The sequence below is a fragment of the Taeniopygia guttata genome, chromosome 14 (assembly GCF_048771995.1).
Source record: "Taeniopygia guttata chromosome 14, bTaeGut7.mat, whole genome shotgun sequence".
Lineage (NCBI taxonomy): Eukaryota > Metazoa > Chordata > Aves > Passeriformes > Estrildidae > Taeniopygia > Taeniopygia guttata.
In genome coordinates, this window is record NC_133039.1 from 16,228,391 (window position 1) to 16,250,650 (window position 22,260).

The following is a 22,260-nucleotide window of genomic DNA, read 5'->3' on the forward strand; positions in this document are numbered from 1 at the left end:
AACAAAATCACAGCTATGTCCACCAACCAGCAAAAAGGAAACACAAGCTTTCCTAGGTGCCATAGGTTTTTGGAGAATGCACATTCCTGAGTACAGCCAGATTGTGAGCCCTCTTTACCTGGTTACCCACAAGAAGAATGACTTCCACTGGGGCCCTTAGCAGCAGCAAGCCTTCACCCAGATCAAGCAGGAGATTGCTCATGCTGTAGCCCTTGGCCCAGTCAGGATGGGACCAGAGATCAAGAATGTGCTCTACTCTGCAGCCGGGAACCATGATTTGTCCTGGAGCCTTTGGCAGAAGGTGCCTGGTGAGACTCGAGGTCGACCACTGGGATTCTGGAGCCGAAGTTACAGAGGGTCTGAAGCCAACTACAACAGAGGAGGAAACCTTGGCTGCCTATGAAGGAGTTCAAGCCGCCTCAGAGGTGATTGGCACGGAAGCACAACTCCTCCTGGCACCCCGACTACCGGTGCTGGGGTGGATGTTTAAAGGGATGGTTCCTACTACCCACCATGCCACTGATGCCACATAGAGCAAATGGATTGCCCTCATCACTCAGCGTGCCCGTATTGGAAACCTGAATCGCCCTGGGATTTTGGAGATAATTACAAACTGGCCAGAAGGTGAAAACTTTGGTCTCACTGACAATGAGGAGCAGGTACAAGCAACAAGGGCTGAGGAAGCTCCACCATATAACCAACTACCAGCAGAGGAAACACGCTACGCTCTCTTCACTAACAGTTCCTGTCGCATCGTAGGGATGAATCGGAAGTGGAAAGCAGCCGTATGGAGCCCCACACAACAAGTTGCACAAGCTATCGAAGGAGAAGGTGGATCAAGCCAAATTGCTGAACTCAAGGCTGTTCAGCTGGCCCTGGACATTGCTGAAAGGGAGAAGTGGCCGAAACTCTACCTTTATACTGATTCGTGGATGGTAGCCAATGCTCTGTGGGGCTGGCTGGGAAGGTGGAGAAAGGCCAACTGGCAACGTAGAGGAAAACCAATCTGGGCTGCTGATATATGGAAAGACATTGGCTCTCAGGTGGAGCAACTAACGGTGAAAGTCCGTCGTGTAGATGCCCATGTCCCCAAAAGTCGGGCTAATGAGGAGCACCGAAACAATGAGCAGGTAGATCAGGCAGCAAGAATAGAGGTGTCAAAGATAGACTTAGATTGGCACCATAAGGGAGAGTTGTTCCTGGCTCAGTGGGCTCATGATGCCTCAGTTCATCAGGGCAGAGATGCCACATACAAGTGGGCACGAGACTGAGGGGTGGATCTAACCATGGACAATATTTCTCAGGTGATCCATGACTGTGAGACCTGTGCTGCCATCAAACAGGCCAAGCGGGTGAAGCCCCTGTGGTATGGCGGGTGGTGGTCCAAGTACAAGTATGGGGAGGCCTGGCAGATTGACTACATCACACTGCCCCAGACACGCCAAGGCAAACGCAACGTGCTCACCATGGTGGAAGCCACCACTGGATGGCTGGAGACCTACCCTGTGCCTCATGACACTGCCTGGAACACCATCTTAGGCCTGGAAAAGCAAGTCCTGTGGAGACATGGCACCCCGGAGAGAATTGAGTCTGACAACAGCACCCATTTCAAGAATGGCCTTATCAACACCTGGGCCAGAGAACATGGTATTGAATGGATATACCATATTCCCTATCATGCTCCAGCTGCCGGCAAAGTTGAACGGTGCAACGGACTCCTTAAGACTACCCTAAAGGCACTTGGCGGGGGAGCATTTAGAAACTGGGAAATTAACCTGGCAAAAGCAACCTGGATGGTCAACACCCGAGGGTCCATCAATCGAGCTGGTCCTGCCCAGTCAGAACCCTTGCACACTGTAGATGGAGATAAAGCCCCTGTGGTACATATGAAAGGTATTTTAGGAAAAACTGTTTGGATTAATCCCACCCCAGGCAAAGACAAACCCATCCGTGGGATTGTTTTTGCTCAAGGACCTGGTTACACTTGGTGGGTAATGCAGAAAGATGGGGAAACCCGTTGTGTACCACAGGGAAACCTGGTCTTAAGTGAGAACTGGGTGTAAGATTTCATTGTGATGCAGATGGAAATAGAATAATGGCTATAGAATTTCCTGGCTAGTAAGATAAGCATGTATTCTATTGCCATCTGTTGGAGGTTGGGCAGTTTTCCTATTTCTTCCAAGAACAATGTCTCCCTCGGGGAGATATCTTCTGTTAATAGACTATTGAATGACTCACTGCATGACCTGTAAAGTTACATCATCCCATTGTGAGATGCTCCACCCAGAGGGGAGGAGCCAAGCATTCTTACCTGCATAAAATCAGCACTTTTTGGGACACTGGACAGCCCCTTTGCTGGATTCCCAGAGAAGCAGTTCTCTTCTCTGCTGGATTCCCAGAGGAAGACCAGGCCCAACTACTACCAGACCTTCAGAGAAAGCTACACCCTTCTAGAGATCACCACTTCAGCAGCATTTCATCTGCCACTCCAGGAGGAGCAGCCACCATTTTAACTGGACTACTGCCAACACCCTGACTCCTCAGGGTGTCAGGTTTCTGACTCCATCACTAGTTTCGTTTGTACTAATTACATTTTTTTAATTATTATTTTTATTTAGTTTTTCTCCTAGTAAAGAACTGTTATTCCCATTCCCATATCTTTGCCTGAGAGCCTTTTTTTTAAATTGTGGTAATTCAGAGGGAGGGGGTTTACCTTTTCCATTACACAGGAGGCTTTTGCCTTCCTTCACAGACTCCTGTCTTTTCAAACCAAGACATTTGCTGAAGATGATAATGTTGCGCTGGTTTATAGAATTCATGTTGGACCATAGTTTATCTATTTATTATGCATTAAAGATAACAGTAAGTTTCTAATATAAAATAGATCTTTCAGCTTGATAAAATACTGTTGTGCTACTTACCGTACTTAAAAATTATTATTTCTGATTTTGTAATTTGTATTCCCTCAGTTTATATTCTCTCAAATTTCTATTTTTGTGAGGAGAGGAAGGGTCATGGTAGGGCAAACTGACTTTGCATGTAATCCTCATCTGTGCCTCCTTCTTCACTTCTTCCCTATGCAGAAGTTCATAGAGTTTGAAGATGCACTGGAACAGGAAAAGAAAGAACTACAAATTCAAGTGGAACACCTTGAATTTCAGACTAGACAGCTGGAGCTGAAGACCAAAAACTATGCAGACCAGAGTAAGCAAAGCTGTGCACCAGACATGATTATACACATGCTTTTTACACACATACAGTGCTACTTTAAAAATAATCTGCATAGGTTTTTTTGTTTTAATGTAATTTGGGCAAAGCCCAAAATATCTGGTTGTCCCTTACTTTGATGTAAAATTCTGAGCTTTCCCAAGGCTGGGATGTACCCACACTAATTCAGTAGAGGCTTCATTTCTCCTCTTTTGTGATCAGTCTCTCCAGATGCAAGGTATAAGATTTGGGGCTTTGGAACCTGGTTTCCAGTTTCTCCTTGTAGAATCTTCCATTCTTTTAAAATTCATCACATTAATTAGTTACTCAATTACTTAGTTTGTGTATTTGTTTTTACAAATATTTCCTTAGTATGTACAGTCATTGAAGCTCCCCTCAGAATTTTGTGGTGTTTCGACCAGTACTCCTGCTCCCTAAGTAGCCAGAAGAGCCAGTCCCAGAAGACAATAAATTGTTGCCAAACTAAGATGCTTACAGGGTATCAGGCTACTGCTGAAAAACTAATGTGGTTTTATTGCATTTGTGGTGCAAAATTGCTGGTATTGGGAACATGCAGGTACCCATGAACTAATGAGTGTAATAAAGACCAAATCCCACAATTCTCTTTGTTTTATTCAGTAGGTGTAAATTCATTTCTAAAAAAATAGGCTTTGTTTCTCAAATAGTTTATTTTGAGAGCCAGGTGTCAGTTAGCTGATAGTTGGGATCTTCTCTTGGCAGTTTCTCGACTGGAAGAACGTGAATCGGAAATGAAGAAGGAGTATAATGCTCTGCATCAGCGTCACACAGAGGTAGGAGATCATCTTTCTAAATAAATAAACTCTTTGTCTGTATCTACGTGACTATATCGTGTCAAAGAACTCAGCTTTGCAATCCTAGTGATGACTAGAGCTTCTGAACTTCGGCAACATGAGAAATACCTGACTGGAGGTTGTAAAGAGGATGGAGACGGGCTGTGTTCACTGGTACCCAGTTGTTGCTGGGTGGGGCGCGCTGGGCGGCTGCGGCAGGGCCACGACTGTTCCCTGTGAGCGCTGCAATTCCCAGTTATCGGCAGGGACAGAGCAGGGACAGACAGCGATGGCACGGGGCTTTGGGTGGGACAAGATGGATTTATTTATTCCTGGGCTCCCAGACAGGACTGGGGTGGGGGTGAACAGAAATTCTTACAGAGCAGCACAGGAGTAGGGGTGTAGGAAAGTGAACCAATGAGGATATGGTAAGAGAGGAGTATAAGGTGGGGTAAACAGCTTATGAGCCTATCAGGGAAAACAGGGGGAATAATACGAAGTAACAAATGGGGTGTCGAGGGCAACAAGACAGACGCAGAACTCTCTGGAGAAAGGGGTAGGGATAGGGAGGATTGACAACTTGGAAGGGAGGAGGTTAGGGAAGGGCTTGGGAAGATTGGCAGCTGGGGAAGGGAGGGGATGAGGGAAGAGAATGGGGGCAAACATGGATTAAAAGCAAAACACACCACAACATACTAGCTGGAGACAGCTGGCACAAATGAGGACACAGAAAGCTCACTCTGAACAAAGTAGTAAAAACTATTTTACTGCAGGGGCAATTAGCCCTGGCAGAGGTTGCTCAGAGGCGTGTTGGAGTCTCCTTCCTTGGAGATATTCATAATCTACCTGGACGCGGTCCTGTGGCAGCTTGCTCTGTGTGGCCGTATTTCAGCAGGGGGTGGACTAATGGACCATAGGACCATTAATCCTCCCAATCTCACCTCTTCTGTGATGCTGTGCACAGTGCTCCCTCATCTCCCATTGCCAATGAGCATCCAGTCTTATGTTGTTTTTTTTCAAGGGTATTTGGTTATGAGATTCATCTGAAGTAATTTCTGACACAATTTGCTGATAAATTTTCTATCAGATTAGACCATTCACGTACATCATCAGCTTAGAAGGCAGCAGTAAAGACAGGGAAGTCTTCAAAAAAACCCAGGGGATTGGAAATGGATGCCATAGAAAATTAAACAAAAGCAGAAAATGAGCCTTTCCTTCTCATCTGTTTGCCTCATGGATTTTTCTCTCCTCACAGATGATCCAGACATACGTGGAACACATTGAGCGATCTAAGATGCAGCAAGTTGGGGGAAATAACCAAACTGAGGGCAATGTGCCTGGGAGAAGGTAGGGCCATGACCTTTCCATATAACACGTGTCACCTGGGAACTTAAACACTGAATGTGTATGTTTGAGAGAGAAAACAGAGCAGGACCTTTCCCTGGGGACAAGGATTGTAGCTGAAGCTCTGTTTTAATGGGTTCTGGGTGAATTGTGAGTACTTGATGGTGAGGAGCTTTCTAAGTTGTTCTACAGAGGTGAGGCTTTATCGTGCTGCTATTGATGGGGTCTCTAGAAAACACAGTAGTATTCTTAGGTAGTATGTAAAAGTTTATCTCTAGAATAGATGAAGGTGTCAGATAAAGTGTTTGTGTATTTACATGTCTTTGTATGTGGGATAGGCAGCAAAACGTAGCAGTTAAATCCATTAGCTATTACAGGATTTTTTTTCACCTGTTTTTCTTTCAGAGCAAGCTTTCTGTCAGTCACCACAAATCCTACTTATGTCCAAGAAAGGGATTTTCCTCCCTTCCTGCAGTGTGTGGGTCCTGACTAGAAATAAATTGTCTAAAATATAGGAATCAATTGAGAAAAACAAAAAAAAGCTAGATGTCAGTTTTCCTAGGCAGATGAGATGTAGAAAGCTTGAGAGGACATGGTCTAAAAGGAGCCAGTAGGTTGTAAGTGCCCATCTGTTCATAAAATCTCCCTTATCAGACTATTTTTCTTCCTTGTTTTCTATCCCTCACAGTCTGGAAATCCAGAGTGAACTCCCAGAACATGATCTGAGCCTAATGTTAGAGATGGAATGGGATAGGTGTGTTAGGCTTGTTTCTCTCCCAACTTAGACTTCTGGAAGTAAGACTATATCTGTGGAAGTGCTTACACAGTAAAATCTAAAAGTATCATAGGCAAAAGCAAACTTAGAACGTCTCTGTTTTAAAGGGTGAGTCCTGTGTGCACCTTCCAATTTTGAGTCATAGAATACCCTGAGATGAAAGCGAGCCACAAGCATCATTGAAGTCCAACTCCTGAGTTGAACTGCATAATAGAAATAATTTTTAATTTCTTTCTTTCTTAAAAGCTTTTCCTTTCCTGACTCTTAAATAAGCTGATATTAATCATGGTTTTATGTTAACATTCCATGAAGGAGTTGCCCAGTTAAAAGTGTTGCTGGTTGTATCTACAAGACTCCCACTCTCACTTGGTGAAGGGCAAAATTTCCATCAAGAAGTACCTTTTCATGTCAGAGAATTTAGTCTTTTACCCTTTAAGTGTGGCATATTGCGAGTATCCTTGGAGAGAAACACTGTATGTCTGTGAAAAGCCCATGATGGAACTGTGATCCAAGTCCGTAGGAGCTACCAGTGGGAAATGGGAGTTTTTTTCTTGATCTCCAGCTTTGCGTGTGTTTGTGTGTGTGCATGTGTAGCACAGATTCTCCAGAAGGCTAGTTTGCGTAAAGCATATGCCTTTACTTCTGGTCCTCTTTTTTGTACATTGTAACAATAGAGATAGACCTGATTAGGTAAATTAAACAATACATATCACCTGATTGGCTAATTAACAAGATGCCTTTCTTATAAACAATCCTTGAGAAAAACAAGAAAACAGAGAGTAGGAAAACGCCGCCTGCAGCTTGTTTATAATAATAAGCTGTCATTGTTTATCTTCAACTCCCTAAAGTCTCTCAGACTGATTCTGGGAAAACTTACCTAGTTTTCTTGCTCTCTGACAAGGCTGTCACATCTACAGTACCCACTTCCACATGGCATGGGGTTTGCAGTGCATGTGTACCTTGTGTCTGTGTTAGGCTGCATGTTTGCATGACATTTGCTCTCTAATGGTTGTTCTTTTTGTCTTGCTTTTTGTGGGATTGCTGCTGTTTGGCTGTTATGTTTGTCACTTCAGTCATCGCCAGTCCTGGAGGAAAAGGTAAATCCTATTGCCGCATCTGAACTTCATTAATCCAAGTGTTGGAGGTTGCTGTGGAGTGGTGACAGTGTGATGCTGGGACTGTATTGTACTGGCATATTTACTCTCTGTGTCTACTGGCACCCATGCTGGACTTGCTGGTTTAGGGGTGCTAAGGGAGCCATGGAGCTGGGATAACACAGTAGGGAGAAGCTTGTGCATGCAAATGCAGAAGACACACAAGTTTGGTCCCAAAGCAGGATCAGATGTCTGGGATGGAATGTTTACACGTCACATTCCCTAATGTTTTAAAAAGTCATAGAATCATTGAATATCCTGAGTTGAAAGAGGCCCATAAGGATTATCGAATCCAGCTCCTGCCCTTCCACAGACACCCCAACAATCACATTCTGTGCCTCAGAGCATTGTCCAAATGCTCCTGGAGCTCTGGCAGCCTTGGTGCCATGACAGTTCCCTGGGGAGCCAGTTCAGTGCCCGCCACCATCTGGAGGAAATTCTTGAAATTCAGCTTAAAACTCCCCTGACACAGCTTCATGCAATTCCCTCAGGTTCTAAGAAATTTCTTCTCTCTTATTTTACTCTAGAGATCAAGCCATGCTGGATTTCTGAGTGGAAGCAGAGCAAGTGTCAGTGTCAGTGGGCTTCCAAAGGCACTTTGGCTGATGGTTAGGCAGGAAGTGCTGTGCCCAGAGCCTTCAAAGAGACTAGTTCTCCTCTTTAAATGCTGGCAAACAAACTGTAGTTTTGTTATGTTTTGTAAACTTTAGGATGTTGCTTGTAGAACATCCTAATCCCAGGTTTCGACTGCTGGAAGTCTTTATTGGAGAGTGTGTTATTCACCTTTTAACTCAAGGTCGAACTATCAAGTGTTAAGACTCACCCTGGCTGATCCTGGAAAGGTTTGGGTATATGAGAGCAGCTGCAGCACTCAAAATTTAGACCAGGATGAGTCTAAATGAGGATACTTTACATTTATTTGCATTTAAATTTGGTAGTCAACTCCAGGACTGCAAAAGTAGAGTTAGCTCTGCCTTCCCCTTTCCTGGGAGGTTTTGAAGAGGCTTGAAGGTGTTTCCAAAGAAACTCAGCAAGGACATTTCCTAACAGTCTGTGCTAAAATTCTTTCCTGAAGATTCTACAGCTTCTGATGCTACAGAGACCCTGTACCTCTTTAACAGGGACTGTGAAATTCACACATTTCCTCTCCATTCGGTGGATCCTGTATTTCCTTGTGTGTTAAGTACGTATGTATTTGCATATCAACAAAAAAGTATAATTTAATGTCTCTTAGCATACTTTGGGGACAGCTTTTATGTCTTAGTGCTGTCAGTGAGTTATGTCAAGTCATTCCAGCATAGTCCCTAGGATATTCTGGCTGTACCACTGGTTTGACAAGGACTGTTCTGCAGTTATAGGAAACCTTCTCCTGCTCCATACACCTGTGAAAGCAACACTCTCTTAAAACTGTAATTCAGTCCTGAAAAAAGGAAAGATATGAAACTAATAGTTAAACCATCTCAAAAAATGGCCCAATTTTATTTTCTCCATAAAAAGAGAGACTTTTTTTTTCCAAAGCAGACTCTTAAGGACCCTTGGATTATTTCTTAAACTGTATAACTAAGAATTTTCTGATATTGTAGCATGAAGTGGCTCTGATTTCTAGTTTTTAATCCCTTCATCATCTCTTACACATAATTAACTCTACTTTCTGTGGTGCTTGTATCAATGCCAGGGTGAAGATTTCCTAGGAGGGGAAACATTTGCCTACTATGTTATTTAGAAGCTTTTGTAGAAACTTTCAAACTAGCTGTTAGAAACTTTTAGGGCCTTGGAATGATAGCAGTGGGATAAAGAGAGGTCCCTACTGCAGACAGGCAGAGCTAATTGTCCTTTGGCATCATGACCTAGTAGGAGCAGGTGTAAGTGTCAGGTTACAGTCATAAACTGGGATTTAGACAAACAGCAGTAGAAATTTTTCACTGAACCTTCAGTGATTATTTAAGTCACAAAACAGCAAGATGCCTCTGGTAGTGGAAAGGAAAAGCTACAAGAAAACTGACAATTCCGATCACATAGAAGTCTGGGTTTGAATCTGTGGAGAATGATAGAATCGTTACAGTTGGAAATAACCTCCAAGGTCATCAAGTCTGACCTTCAACTGGATACCCTCATGCCCACTAAATTATATTGTAGAGTGCCACATCCACACACCTTTTGAATGCTTCCAGGGATTGTGACTCCACTACTGCCCTGGTCAACATGTTTCCATGCATAACCACTCTTGTAGTGAAAAAATTTTCTGCAATATCCAACCTGAACACACCCTGGTGCAACTTGAGGGCATTTCCTCTTGTCCTATTGCTTGTTACCTGTGAGAAGGTTAATGATGTTTTATCAGTGATCTGTATTCCTCTAAAATCCAGTTACATGCCTCCTATCTAGGAGGGTGTATGAAACTTCATGTACGAGTCTAGTATCTTCAGGAGAGGATTTTTAATGCAGATTCCTAGGAAAAGTGTGTCCCAAGCAGGCCATGCTGGAAATACCTTTCTGTCCCATCTTGCCTATCCAGGACAGGACACAGGAGGTCTTTTTGCCTATTTGAGGTAGGCGCTGATGCAGCAATGCAGCCTGCTGTGGTGGCTGGGCAGTGTTTGGAGTGAGAAGGTTGGGCATTGTGGTTTTTCTCAGCAAACATTGTCTCCTCTGCTGGACACTCCATGTCTGTCCTTCCTAAAAGAGCTGGCTTCGTGTACCATCTCCTGTGTTAGTGTGTTTGCTCTGTTCCAGGGGCCCTGTAGCAGTGGTCACAGGTGAAGTGATTGCACTTGTTTCCCAGCCTGGGCATGACGTCCAGTGCTGATGATCATTACAGAAAGGAACATGGAGGTCTGCTGTTACTAACAGCGTGCTACAGAAGGGCAGGTTTCATCACACTCCCAAGATTAAGCAGAAACTTTGTGCAGGAGTAGGTGAAGAAGGATTGAGTCCAAGTATGGGTGCACATGAGACAGAGAATCAATTTAGTTCAGCTCTACAGTAACTGGAGTAAATTAGAGATACCCTGAACCATTTGCTGGGTTCAGCAAGCTACTGCCACAGCCTTTCCATCTCCACTGCTCGCTCTAGATTTTCTCCTGCTGAAGCTTGGTCTCAAAATCTGTGCCAGCTTTTATGTTCAGAATCAAACCTGCATCTAGCGAGTCACCTGCAGTTGCCAGAAAGGAGAGGATGAACAGAACACACTTAGAGACACCTAGCAATATGCATGATGTATTAATTTATTTCTTTGTTTAGTTTCTGAATTGTGAGTGCATTGTAATACGGGTATCGAGGGAGATCAAAGAATACAACTACACTCTTCCTTGCTTAAAATTGGAAATGATCCAACCCCTCTGGTTCCTGTTGTTGAAGCTCACCAGATTTGTGGTGGAATATCATAAATTTCATGTAGATGACACTTAAAAGCCTTATTCCTCACCCTGTGGTGACATCTCTACTAGCTATGGAGCTTTTACTTTTTTGCTGTGAGGGCTGTTTACCATGGCTTATTTTCCTCCAGTACCTTTGTTTCTCAGAAGCACTGACTTAAATTGTCTTGTGGTTCCCCACACTTTCATGTTCCTCCAAATTTCTCATACTGATTGAGCAGTCAGTTGTACTTGTTATGGCCACTGACCCCCTCCGTCTTAGAGTTTTCTCAGGAGAAGGTATTACTCTAGCAGTAACACCATGGGACTGAGCAGCCAGAACCAAAAAAGTGTGGGAGTTCAGAGTTCAGACAGCTACCATGTGAAGATAACAGTTGCAGTCCGATTTCTAGTAATCAGTATTTCATATACACTAGTGTGCTGTTTGTTTTCTATCAGAACCTTGTACACAGCTAACACACTTTCCTCTCTCTCCCTGTTTGTGTCTTTAGCAGGAAGGAACGACCCAACTCCCTGAATGTCTTCCCCCTCGCTGATGGCATGGTACGTGGGCAGATAGGGGCCAAGATCGTCCCAACACTGGACCACTGGCACCTGAGTGACCTCGGCCAGCTGCAGTCCAACTCCAGCTACAAGGTTTTCTAGACCATCACAGAGCAAGGGTTTCCCACTCTTTCACTGTTGGTAACATCTCACATTTTCATTAAGCTAGAGACAATCTGTGTCCGTAACCCTTTGCAGCCTCTCCCTGTGTGTTTGCTCCCATAGTAGCTATGCTGGAGGTGGGAGGATATTCTTCTGCACATCTGGCATATGGTGCAGGAAGGATTTGACACAGCTTCTCATGCTGCTTTGTCTCAGAGATAATCTCCTTTACTTGGCTGGCCCCAAGTTGAGAGGGATGTGTGAGGAGGCAATTAGGGAATGAGTGAAGAGAAATCCTTCACTTCTTAATAGCTTATTTGGGGGAGGACATGGTAGAACCTGTCCCTTCTCTCAGCTTTGATAAAAGCAATGGTTCTGCAACTCAGGTGGGGCCAAGCATTGGGTTGCACTTGCCCTTAACTCTTTGTCATTTTTGACTGATCTTCTAGCGTTCCTGTATTCACGGAAAAGGGCTCCTTCTTATCCTGTCTGAATGCCCATGTCTTGCACTGCGCTTAAAGGTCTTACATTCCTCCCATGCCTGGTCACTTCTCTAGACTTGTACTGTCTACTTTCAGTACATGTGTAACAGTTACTGCTCTGCCTACTGTGAGGTCTTCCTCACAGCATTGCAGCTGCACTGGAGCAGCTCAGAGGCTGCCTAACACATTCTGTGCTCTGCTCAGCCATTCAGAGGTCCCCTATCTGCTATTCAGAGATTGGTCTGACAGATTAGGCTATGCATGGTGACCTGCATTTCCCATGAGCTGTATGTGTGAACTTTGCAAAGTCTTTGTGCTCAGGATCCCACCAAATCCTTCTCTTTAAATGATTTTTCACAAATGCCTGGTGACAGGTCTGAGAGCCACTGGTTTCTCTGCTGAGCTCAGCTTAGTGTGTCCACTGGTATCTCACAGAGCTTCTGCTCTACTTCAAAAGTGTCAGATTAAATTTGCCTTCACTTTGCTTGGAATTTGTAGTACATTGGCTGTTTTATGTGTCACAAGTAAGGACTGGCCTCCTTTTGAGAAGTTTTGAATCGCTGATTCTGTAAACTATAAACTGTAAACTGAAACTGTAAACATTGATGCAGTAAAGGCAAAGAGGATATAGAAAAGAAATCCCCAGTTTGTTGTACCCATTCTACATGTTTCCAAATTCCATGAACAGGCTTTCATATGAGGGACTCTACAGCAGTGGCCTTCCTGATGCATGGACAAATTATCAATTTACTCAGAAAACAAAGTAGCAAGTTAATTTTTTTAACACTACATCTGTAAAGCAGCCAGGCCTAACACAGCACAAATGTCAGTACTTTGGAAATCTAAAATAACTTTGCCTAGGACGGAGGGTTGGAATTCAGTCCTTATTGTAATGTTAGAGGCACAGAATTTTGGGAATTATAGCAACTTCCAGAATGCCATTCAGATCCTACAGTCATTTCTGGAAAGCTCTACCTGGAATTCAGGAATAGCAGTACCACAATACAATAACATAATAATGGATGGTGGAAATGAGGACAGAGCATGAATGTGTTTCTTCATAATAGTGCTGTGCCAGCACAACCAAAATGCATGAAGCCCAGCCTACCTCTGGAATCAGTTATTCCTCAGGCTCTCCAGGCAGTGCTGCACACCTTAGAGTGAACAGACCTTCCAATGACTAGGCTGGGCAGTGGGGGTTAGTTTTTAGAGAAGAGTTGGGTGGAGACTGTGGTTAGATCCATCTTCCACAGCCTTGCTATGGTCCAGTTCTTTCAGTGGTCCCACTGAGAACTTGCAAAAGAAGTAACCCAGCATCTGCATTGTAGGAGAATGCAGCAGCAACCCAGATAAGTGGGAAGCTTTGGTGTCCAAGTTCAGGTAATAGAGGTTGTTCTGCTTTGGGCACAGAAGACACCCTGCACAGGGGTTGTAAGTAGGTGATGCTTAAGATCCTTTCCAACCCAAACCATTCAGTGATTAGTGACTGGATCTCTTAGTTATGTGGTGGTGATGGTGGTATCAGGCCAAAAAATCTGGTTCCAAGAAAGCTTTGTGCAGAACTAGCAGTGTGCTGTGCCAAAATGTAGCATACGGGGATTCATGTTAGTGCTCGTTAGGGAGACTCAAAGTGGAATGCTGGGATAAAGGAGGCTAGATGGTACAGTGGACCTAAGAAGACTTGGATGAGTAGTCTCTTAGGGAGAATTTCCTGAGTATGGAGCAAATTAATGAATAGTTAAAAGATGCGATGAACTGACTTGCTAGTTTGGAATGGAGATTTTTCCTCCCACAAGCTTCTTGCACACTCTGTGACTGAAATTCTATTTCCTAAATCCTCTGCATGACTAACTTCTCAGAGGGCATGGCTCATATCGCTCTTGCCTCTTCTTCAAAGCCCTGATATTTTGCTGACATCACTCACACATGACTCACTTCCCAGTATGTACCTGAATATTCTCACTAGTTTTACTTCTTTGTAGGGCCATGCTGTACTTATATTTTAAGTGTCCTTGTTTACTATTTATTACTATTTCCTATTTCAGTTGCTGGTTTTATTTTATTTTTGCGTTATTTTATTTTTGCATTCAGTTTTACATTTATTTTATACAGTGTTTTGGAGATGAAGGTCCTTAACATTTTTGTTTTTATGTACTATGCTTTCAGTGTTATAACCATACAATTGTGGCTTCTCATGGTGACGTATGACTGCTATGAATGTTGGGCCTTTACAATTCATTTTGGAGGTCACTACTACACAGTTGATGTTTAGGAGGTTTACAGGTATGGCCATAGGTAAGTGGTGGCTGTGGAGATTATTCTTTGGGTGAGCTATGGGTTTTGGAGAATGCCTCCTGTTCTGGAGAGAAGAGCTGTACTCTTAGCACAATATTTAGCATTAACAGAGCACTCAGACAGTAGAAGGAAGATACCAGCTGCTGGGCTGTGAAGAGGAACACATTGGTAGTATATACATTTGGGAGGAATTTCTCCAGTGCAGGCTGGAAGGCTGATAAAGTATGTTTTCTAAGTAAATACAAAATGCACATCTGTAACTGAAGAGTATTGAAAGACTGGGGTAATTACTTACTCATGTGTTCAGGGTAAGGGGCAGGTTATGTCAGTGAACAAGAAGATACAGGATATTGCTGATACAAATATTGCCCTATATTCACTGATGATCCAGGGCTTTTGAATGACATCTGGTTCATAAGAACAAGGAGTGACAAATGGAATGGACCCACCTGGGTGTTTACACAGCTAAAATGCTCCTGAACTTTGCTTATTCTCATAGATTTAGAGTGGGTACAACAACATTCCTGAATTCTTTCATCCAACAGCAGTTTTGTTTGAGGAAAGAGGTTTTGTGGTTGCACTTTCCACTTGATAATCGTTTTCCCTTTGTACATCTGAAAGCACAGAAGACAAACTGCAGTTGAGGTAGTCTAAAGCTTACTGGAGCCTATTTATTATCAAAAATCCTATTTGACTCTGTTTTTCTTCTTTACATACTGGGAAAGTAGCTCCTAAACCAGGAATATAAAGTAGAGGTGGGAAGTGTGGTTTTCGTATGTAGCAGCCTCAGAGCAAAGTTCTCATTTCAGTCTTGGTGTTAAAACCAGTGTATTTGAATGAAGATAGTTTGGATATTCATGTGGGAATGTGGTTACTGTTTGGACTGACAATGCGGAAAATACACAAAATATGGATTGCATTTAATGGTAGTGTCATTGTGAAAAAACAGAGTTTCCAATATAAGTGCGCAGACGCAGTATAAACCCTTTGACTTCCCTAGTGTGCAGCAAAGCATTCTAAGATAAGCATACGGAGGCCAGTCTAATTAAAGGAAGATCTTAATAAAATTCCAGATTTAACAAAAATAAGGCTGCAAAGGGTTAAGTCACCATTTTTTTTGGTTTTCTCACTCATCCCATATTGGATTTTTTTGTCAAGTTGTGAAGCTGTTATTAGAACAGGAGAACGAGACTTCCAGATGAGCAAAGTGAAACCCTGTCGCAGCTCCAAGATTCAGGGGCTCAGAGCAGCCTCTGAGCAGAACCAGGATCTCTCTAGTACTTGCACTGGAGGTGAGAGGCCAGTGCTGAAGATGAAAGCTGGGTCTGGATGTGCAGATGAATGCCACTGTACCCAGTTGCAACTTACTGTCACATATAACTCTCAGCATTAATTTTGTCACCTCCCTGCAGGCAGTAATTAGAGCAGGCTGCCCTTAAGACTGGGGAAATCTCATTTGAGTCTGAGGGGGGTCATGGCAGTAGTCAGGGCATTCCTTGTCTTACTGAAGCAGTGCTTCTTTAATTGACAAACACAGCTCACAGTGTAAAACACTGAAAAAGCTTTGAAGCCTCCCTGTTCCTCAAGAGGTGATGGTACAAGAAGTGGGGCCTTAATGTCTGTTAGAACCAAGAGCCATTTTGCACATTCCATACTGAGAATCCATCTTCTGTGTTCATGTCTCACCTTTCTGAATTCTTGGGTATTGTCATCCTCCCATTTGGAAGTGGGAGACCACACCTGTTTATGCTGTGTTCCCAAGCTGGACCCATGCCTGCCTGGCTCTGCATTAGGTGGTTTGGAGACATAGGTCTCTTCTGTCAGACAAGCCAGAGCATCCCAGATCAATGTCCACTCTGCTTCTGCAGTTTAGTGGCAAAACCAGTCTGCTGTTTTCTCATCCAGATGTGTTGGTGGCTTACAGTAATGACATCAGCCAAGACTTCTAAGAGGCCACTTCAGATCCTTCTCAAGTGATATCCATGTTGCCTTCCAGCCTTGGAAAAACTGGCCTTGTTTGCTGCAAGTGCCAAAGCCCTTCAGCTTTCACTGTAGTCACTGTGAGCTACAGGTGCTTTTCACCTGTGATAAGGCCACCTTTCCTGAGATTACATACCAATGTGATTTGTGAAGACCAGTATTCAGTAGTGAGGGGGTAGGTTAGCAGCCCTTTCTACAGGTGGGATTTGCTTGTTGAGTTCAGCACAAGAACTCTCTGCTTCACTGTGGTGGTCGTGCCCGGTGTCACCAACAAACAATGGGACATGTAACATGTAACTGGTACAATGAGCAAGAACCATGCTCATAATGCTTTAAGCCAGCCATACACCAGCAAATGGGACTTACTGAAATGTATAATTGTGCTTTTCTCTTTCTGTTCTGCTGCCCTGGAATTGCCACAGTGCCCCCAAGACGAAATGTCTGAATCTGGGCAGTCCTCAGCAGCTGCCACGCCAAGCACCGCAGGAACCAAGTCCAACACTCCCACGTCATCTGTACCCTCTGCTGCTGTCACCCCTCTGAACGAGAGCATCCAGCCCATCAGCGAGTACACCAATGGCACCACCAAGAGTAATAAGAGGGCACGAGAAAAGCGTAACAGCCGGAACATGGAAGTCCAGGTGACACAGGAGATGCGGAATGTCAGCATAGGTATGGCAGCTGGAGCTCAGGTATTTGGTCACTGACATAATTGACTTCCCAGTGTTTGTATCTCTCCATTAAGGCTGGGAGACTGCACTGTAAGTACAGAATTTGAGGAAGCCTGAGTTGGAAAGGTACATGAATGAGACAGAGTTAATTGGATGTTAGCAGTTTTCTGCATATTGAATGTTTGAAAATGTTAGTTATATGAGTATAACAAATTAACAGAATGGGAACAGGTTACTGAGTTCAGTTCCCTGCAGTGACATGCATGCATGTCTTGGAACCTCTTTCATGAGCACTCAAGTCACATCTTAGGCTGAGCTCTTGGAAAGCTGTTCCTGGATCTTATCAGTATGAAAATTAAAGCTTATATTTAGTTCTTTCTGTATTTATTCGTATTTTATATGCAGTTGTTCAAATGCCAAATTTGTCAGTAATTATTTTCCCTCTGTGCTCTTATCCCACACTCTGATTTGCTTAAAATAATTGTATCCAGCTGTTTTTCTCAGCTAAATGATCTGATTTCTTTTAGCCTCTTTCTCATATAAGAACACAGCCAAATCTGTGGAAGTTACAGTTGTTTTCTCTCCATTTTCCAAAGTACTTCAGTAATTTGAATGATTTCTTGTCAGGAAAGCCATTCTCTAATCTTTACCACCAGGCTGTGAAATAAATAAATGATGTAATAACATGATAAAAACCCTTCAGCTGTGCCCATGTAATGTCTGAGCAGTCTCACCCTGGATTGTGAAACTTGAAGTGGCCATCAGAAATGAGAAGTGTATCTGTTTTACAGGTCATGAACTTAAAATACAGAAGGACCGTAAGATTTATCAAAGGTCATTAGGATAATCTGCAGGAGTACAGGGGAAACATAGGTCTCTGAGGTTGGCATCTGAACCAACTAATGATCTTTTTACCCAAGTTGTTCGTTGGGAGGCAGAAGTTATAACTAAGTTATTACTGAAGCAGAAATTCCTCTGCTAACATTCACAAGCTGTTTCCTAACAAAGTAAGACCATAAACCAACATATAACATCTTTTGCTGTAGCACTGAAGGAGAACTGCCATGACTGAGTTCCTGTCTGTATTTTCCTGAGGAGGCCCTCAGGGTCACAGATGTCCATCTGCCAGATACTAGGATAGTTGTTCATAGAAGCATATGGGTTCTGAATAGCCTGCTGTTAGATTGTGGTCTGGCTGTGATCCTGGCCAAGGCAAGACCATGAAACACTTGTATCAGGAAAGCTAAGCATGGATGTCAGTAGTTTGAATGCCTTATAAATACCCTGATTTTTATAGTTGCTGCTTTACAAGGTCACTTACTATCAACAGTTTTCTTGGGTCAAAGTAATCTCCTTTTTATGTGTGTGCAAGTGTGAAGTAGAAGCTGCTTTTTTTTTTTCACTTTCTTGGTGGAAGTATGATATTGTGGAATTTGCTCAAAGTAGCTAGGTATGACTTCCTTATGTGCTCTGCATATTCAACCTTTCAGCTATTTCTCACCCTTAATGCGAAATCAATTCTCCATGCTTAGATGTAATATACATACTTGAATTTTAATCATGTATTTTATGTATCTGTAATTAAAATGTCTGTCAGTGATGTCTGTGCCTTAGAGCCGAACTACCAAAAATGGTACTCGGAGGTATTTGCAGAAAAGCTTCCCAGCTTGGTAAAATAAAGCTGAGGAGGGCTGTGTTTGTGTTAAACCTGCTTGGTGTGGATGCCTGCTTTGGCAACAGATCCACATCACACTTTGTTTTCCAGTCTGGGTTTGCTGCCAGCTGGCACAATGGCAGCCTGAAAGAAATTAACACTTCAGTCATCATGGACTTTGTATATTCATATATTCGTATATACTGAGATCATCTGGAAAGGTCAAAAATGTCACATCTAAGTTCATTGAGGGATTAATGTAATTCACACATTAGGTTCTTAATCTTTCAGAATTCCTTGTGTGAACAGACACTATGTCCGTGTTCCTTGTTCAGGATAAGTGCAGGCCTGAGCTTTTGAAGAGTTTGGTATCCAATAAACAGGACTTGACAAGAGGAAGAAATTCCTTATTCTTTAAATATTGGCTTCAGGTTGTGGATTACACACAAACCAGATTTCATTTATCAGTTTTGAAGTCAAGTTTCACTGTAATGCATATCTAAACCAGTGTAGACTTGAGAATTTGTATTGAAAACCTATTTCTGTTAAAACTAAATAGTGCCAGTTCCTAACAATAGTAATTTCTGTGAAGCTGTACAGAAAATCACTGTGTTGCCTTCAATCTCAGCTAATGCTATGTGGGGATGGAGGAGTTTTTTTATTGGCGGATAAAAAAGGAGTTTTGGAATTTATTTCAATGGATAAAATACTTCTGTTTATCCAATTTTAGTAAGTATTCAGGGCAATGACTTAAGTGATGCTTTGGAATGGGAATGGGAAGGGGAATGCTTATGGCGTTCCTGCTCTGGAATTGAGAGACCACCTTCAACCAATTTCTGTTCTGATTTTAAGACTTTGAACATGGCATAATAAAATTTTCAAATCTCAATATTCAAAGCTGTAAAAGTCCCTTCAAGAAATAATATTCTCTGAAAGTCCTGATCCTGTATGTGATATGTTCTGTCTTACCTAGGGATGGGCAGCAGCGATGAGTGGTCCGATGTCCAGGACATCATTGATTCTACCCCAGAGCTGGATATGTGTCAGGACCCCCGCCTGGAACGCATGGGTAGCAGGTACTGATTGTGACCTTTCCCTGCGTGCTCTGTAACTTGGCTTCATGAGGAGTGACAAATGGTTACTGTGGCTCATAGTGAGCTCACAATGCAGCTATTTGGGACAGTCCATATATTCTGCCTAATATCAGAGGTCCTGACCTGCTTCGGGTTCTCCAAAATGCAGATGCCTGCTGGTGATCTGCAGGAGGATGTGTACAGCTGACCCAGGACTGGGCTCATTTGCCTTACTGGTCAGGGATTTTGGAGAAATGATGGAGCAGCAGAAGGTTTAAGACAAGCAAAGGGAACATGGGCTTAAGCTGTCAGGAAGAGGGAAAAGGTGCATTTGTCCAGTAAGAGCTCAGTTCTGAATTCCTTTTTAAAATCTCAAGTTTCTTTCGGTTCTGATTTTTTTCAAGTATTTGAGGAGTAGAGGCAGGGCTGCCCCCCAAGGGAGGACAAACAGAGGTAACCTCAGCAATCCCAATCCCACAGACTCTGAGCAGGGAGGCTCAGATCACTGGAAGTGAGCCCTGTCAGCAGCCTCAGACAAGGCAAGGGTGTGAATTTAGTCCCAGTGCTACCCATGAGCAGCAGGAGACAGGACTGAAGACAGGTGCATCTTAGCAAAGAACTGAAGGTGTAGGCCTGAGGTCAAAGGGAGCCCTGGGATCAGTGGGTGGGTGTGGTTGCCAGGTGAGGCTGGTCAGGACAATTGTGACCCACCAGTGCACTGAGGAGTGGTTACAAATCCTCAACGCAGTTTTCAGAAGAATCATCAGACTTTTACTAAACTATTCTGCTGCTCTGGTCTCTAACCATCACCCATTTTGTTCTAAATAGGAGGCTTCCTAAAGGCTATTAATTTTGGCACCACATTGCTGTGAGGCATAGGTACCTTGGTTTGTTTTTACTGAAGTTTACCTTTTACCCTTCTCTAGTGGGTAATTTGGCACTGTATCAAAAAACCTCTCTGTCACTGTCGAGGCAGGACAGGAATGAGAAGACTCACTCAGAAGGCTGCTGAGAGTAAAACTCCGATTTATTCAAAATACACTGCTCTTTTATACAGAGCTTCGCAAAGGCCAAATCCATTGGTTATGAAGTGAAAACAATCTACACCATTGGTGCAGAGTGCTTGACGCACAGCGATAGAACTTAACTATAAACAATGTGAGAACAAGAGAGATAAAGAATTTTTTACATTCTCTTCAGCTCTTTCCCAGGTGTCTGCCTGGCTAGAAACTCTCAGTTTCTTTTCTTTGACTGAATCTGAGTCCCACACATCTCCAGAATCTTACAGATATGCAGAAAATATAGTACCCTGGCAGAGTGAAGGCAAGATTTTCTAATGGTTCCAGTCTGGACTGGATTTGCCCATCCTGTTGAGCACCCCCACTGAGATGGATGCGAGCAGCGATAACATCTGCATTTCTCAGCCGGGAAGGCACACACAGTTAAGCTCCCCTTGGGACATATAGGATACCTGGATTATTTTTAGGCTCAGGAGGAATCTAGGGAGTTGAAATTGCTCTGTGTGGGGAAGACAAAAGTGACTGATAAGATCAGATAGAAAATTGGTCAAATCCAGGAGAAAGAAGGAAACAGAGAGCACTGGAGGTCTTCAGGCAGGAATCTCTGCTCCAGGTGGTGAGACTGAGAGCTACAGGAGATACAGCCTGACTTGGACTGCTGACAGTATGTGTGCTGCTCTGAAAGCAGAGTGCTTTCATGATACATATAGCTCTGAAAGCTGAATGTTGAACAGGAAAGTTCAGTCTGAATTAGGTCTCCAGGTCAGACTGAGTGCTGGTTTCTCTTGTCATTTGTGCTGACCATTGGATTGTGTGAACTGATTAATTGTCGTGCCATCATGGCACTATTTGTACTTCTTCAGTGCTCTCAAATGTCTGGGTACCCGGAATTTTTCTGTAATTGAAAAACCCACTTTTTTTTCCTCTTCTTTGCAGTGTGCTGTGGCTGCAATATCTGAGGCAGCTACTACACTCCATTTATAATCATCTAGGATTATTTATGTGATAATGAAGCCATAGAACTTGAGATCATCTCAGCTGGTGCTGACCTTTTTGATAGATTGCTGGAGAAATTGCACAGCTGCTGTTCATGATGGTTGATGTTACTCATACAAAGCAGGGCATTGAAAAGTGTTTTTAACCCACATTAAGACCATTTTTGAGAGTAGACAGGCCCAATCCCAGAGGTTGCCTCCCCTGCACATCCTGTAACAGCTCTTTGCTGCATTGAGCTATGAGGCTGTCAAGAAATACAAGAAGATTCTTGATGGTATCGAGGACACTGAGAGGTTGAAATGTGCCATCATCTGATACGACTAAGAACTATTATCTTTGATTTACTTTTAATTAAAAACATTTGGGGACGTGAAGAAGTGCTTTTCAATACATAGTCTTACCCAAAGGGAAAATGGACCCTTCAGACTGACTGCAGTTATTGGTTGGCTAAGTAAAAAAGCCGTTGCTGTTTTCAGCACTGAATTTCTTTCTTGGTCTTACTGCTGTCTGAGGTTTCTATCTAGACTGATCAGAGCATGGAAATCGTTTTAGAACCTGACAGGTCAAAGCTGAGCTCTTCAGCGAGTTGAAATTTTTCTATGAAATACTGAATAGTCCTTAACTGGTGTGACTTCAGAGTAAATCATCTGGGTGAGCTTTGAGGTTGTGGATGATAGATGTGTCCTCAGCACAAGAAGGACATGAAGCTGATGGAGCAAGTCCAGAGGAGCCCATGGACATGCTCCAAGGACTGGAGCCCCTCTGCTCTGAAGCCAGGC

General features: G+C 43.2%; 1 protein-coding gene across 31 annotated transcripts in view; it reads left to right on the forward strand.

The window, feature by feature from the left end:
- Nucleotides 1-22,260, forward strand: part of MAPK8IP3 (mitogen-activated protein kinase 8 interacting protein 3) — a 76,523-nt gene that overhangs the window by 21,588 nt on the left and 32,675 nt on the right. For 12 of the 31 annotated variants that reach the window (XM_030284507.4, XM_030284521.4, XM_030284508.4 and 9 more), the window contains exons 2-8: nt 3,084-3,204; nt 3,949-4,019; nt 5,275-5,366; nt 7,212-7,235; nt 11,158-11,302; nt 16,491-16,740; nt 19,367-19,469. In XM_030284507.4, the coding sequence (XP_030140367.1) occupies nt 3,084-3,204; nt 3,949-4,019; nt 5,275-5,366; nt 7,212-7,235; nt 11,158-11,302; nt 16,491-16,740; nt 19,367-19,469 (806 nt within the window). Of the gene's footprint in view, nt 1-3,083; nt 3,205-3,948; nt 4,020-5,274; nt 5,367-7,211; nt 7,236-11,157; nt 11,303-13,962; nt 14,089-16,490; nt 16,741-19,366; nt 19,470-22,260 lie in introns of those variants that run through there. The other 19 variants (XM_030284543.4, XM_030284548.4, XM_030284555.4 and 16 more) reach the window with 8 other exon arrangements.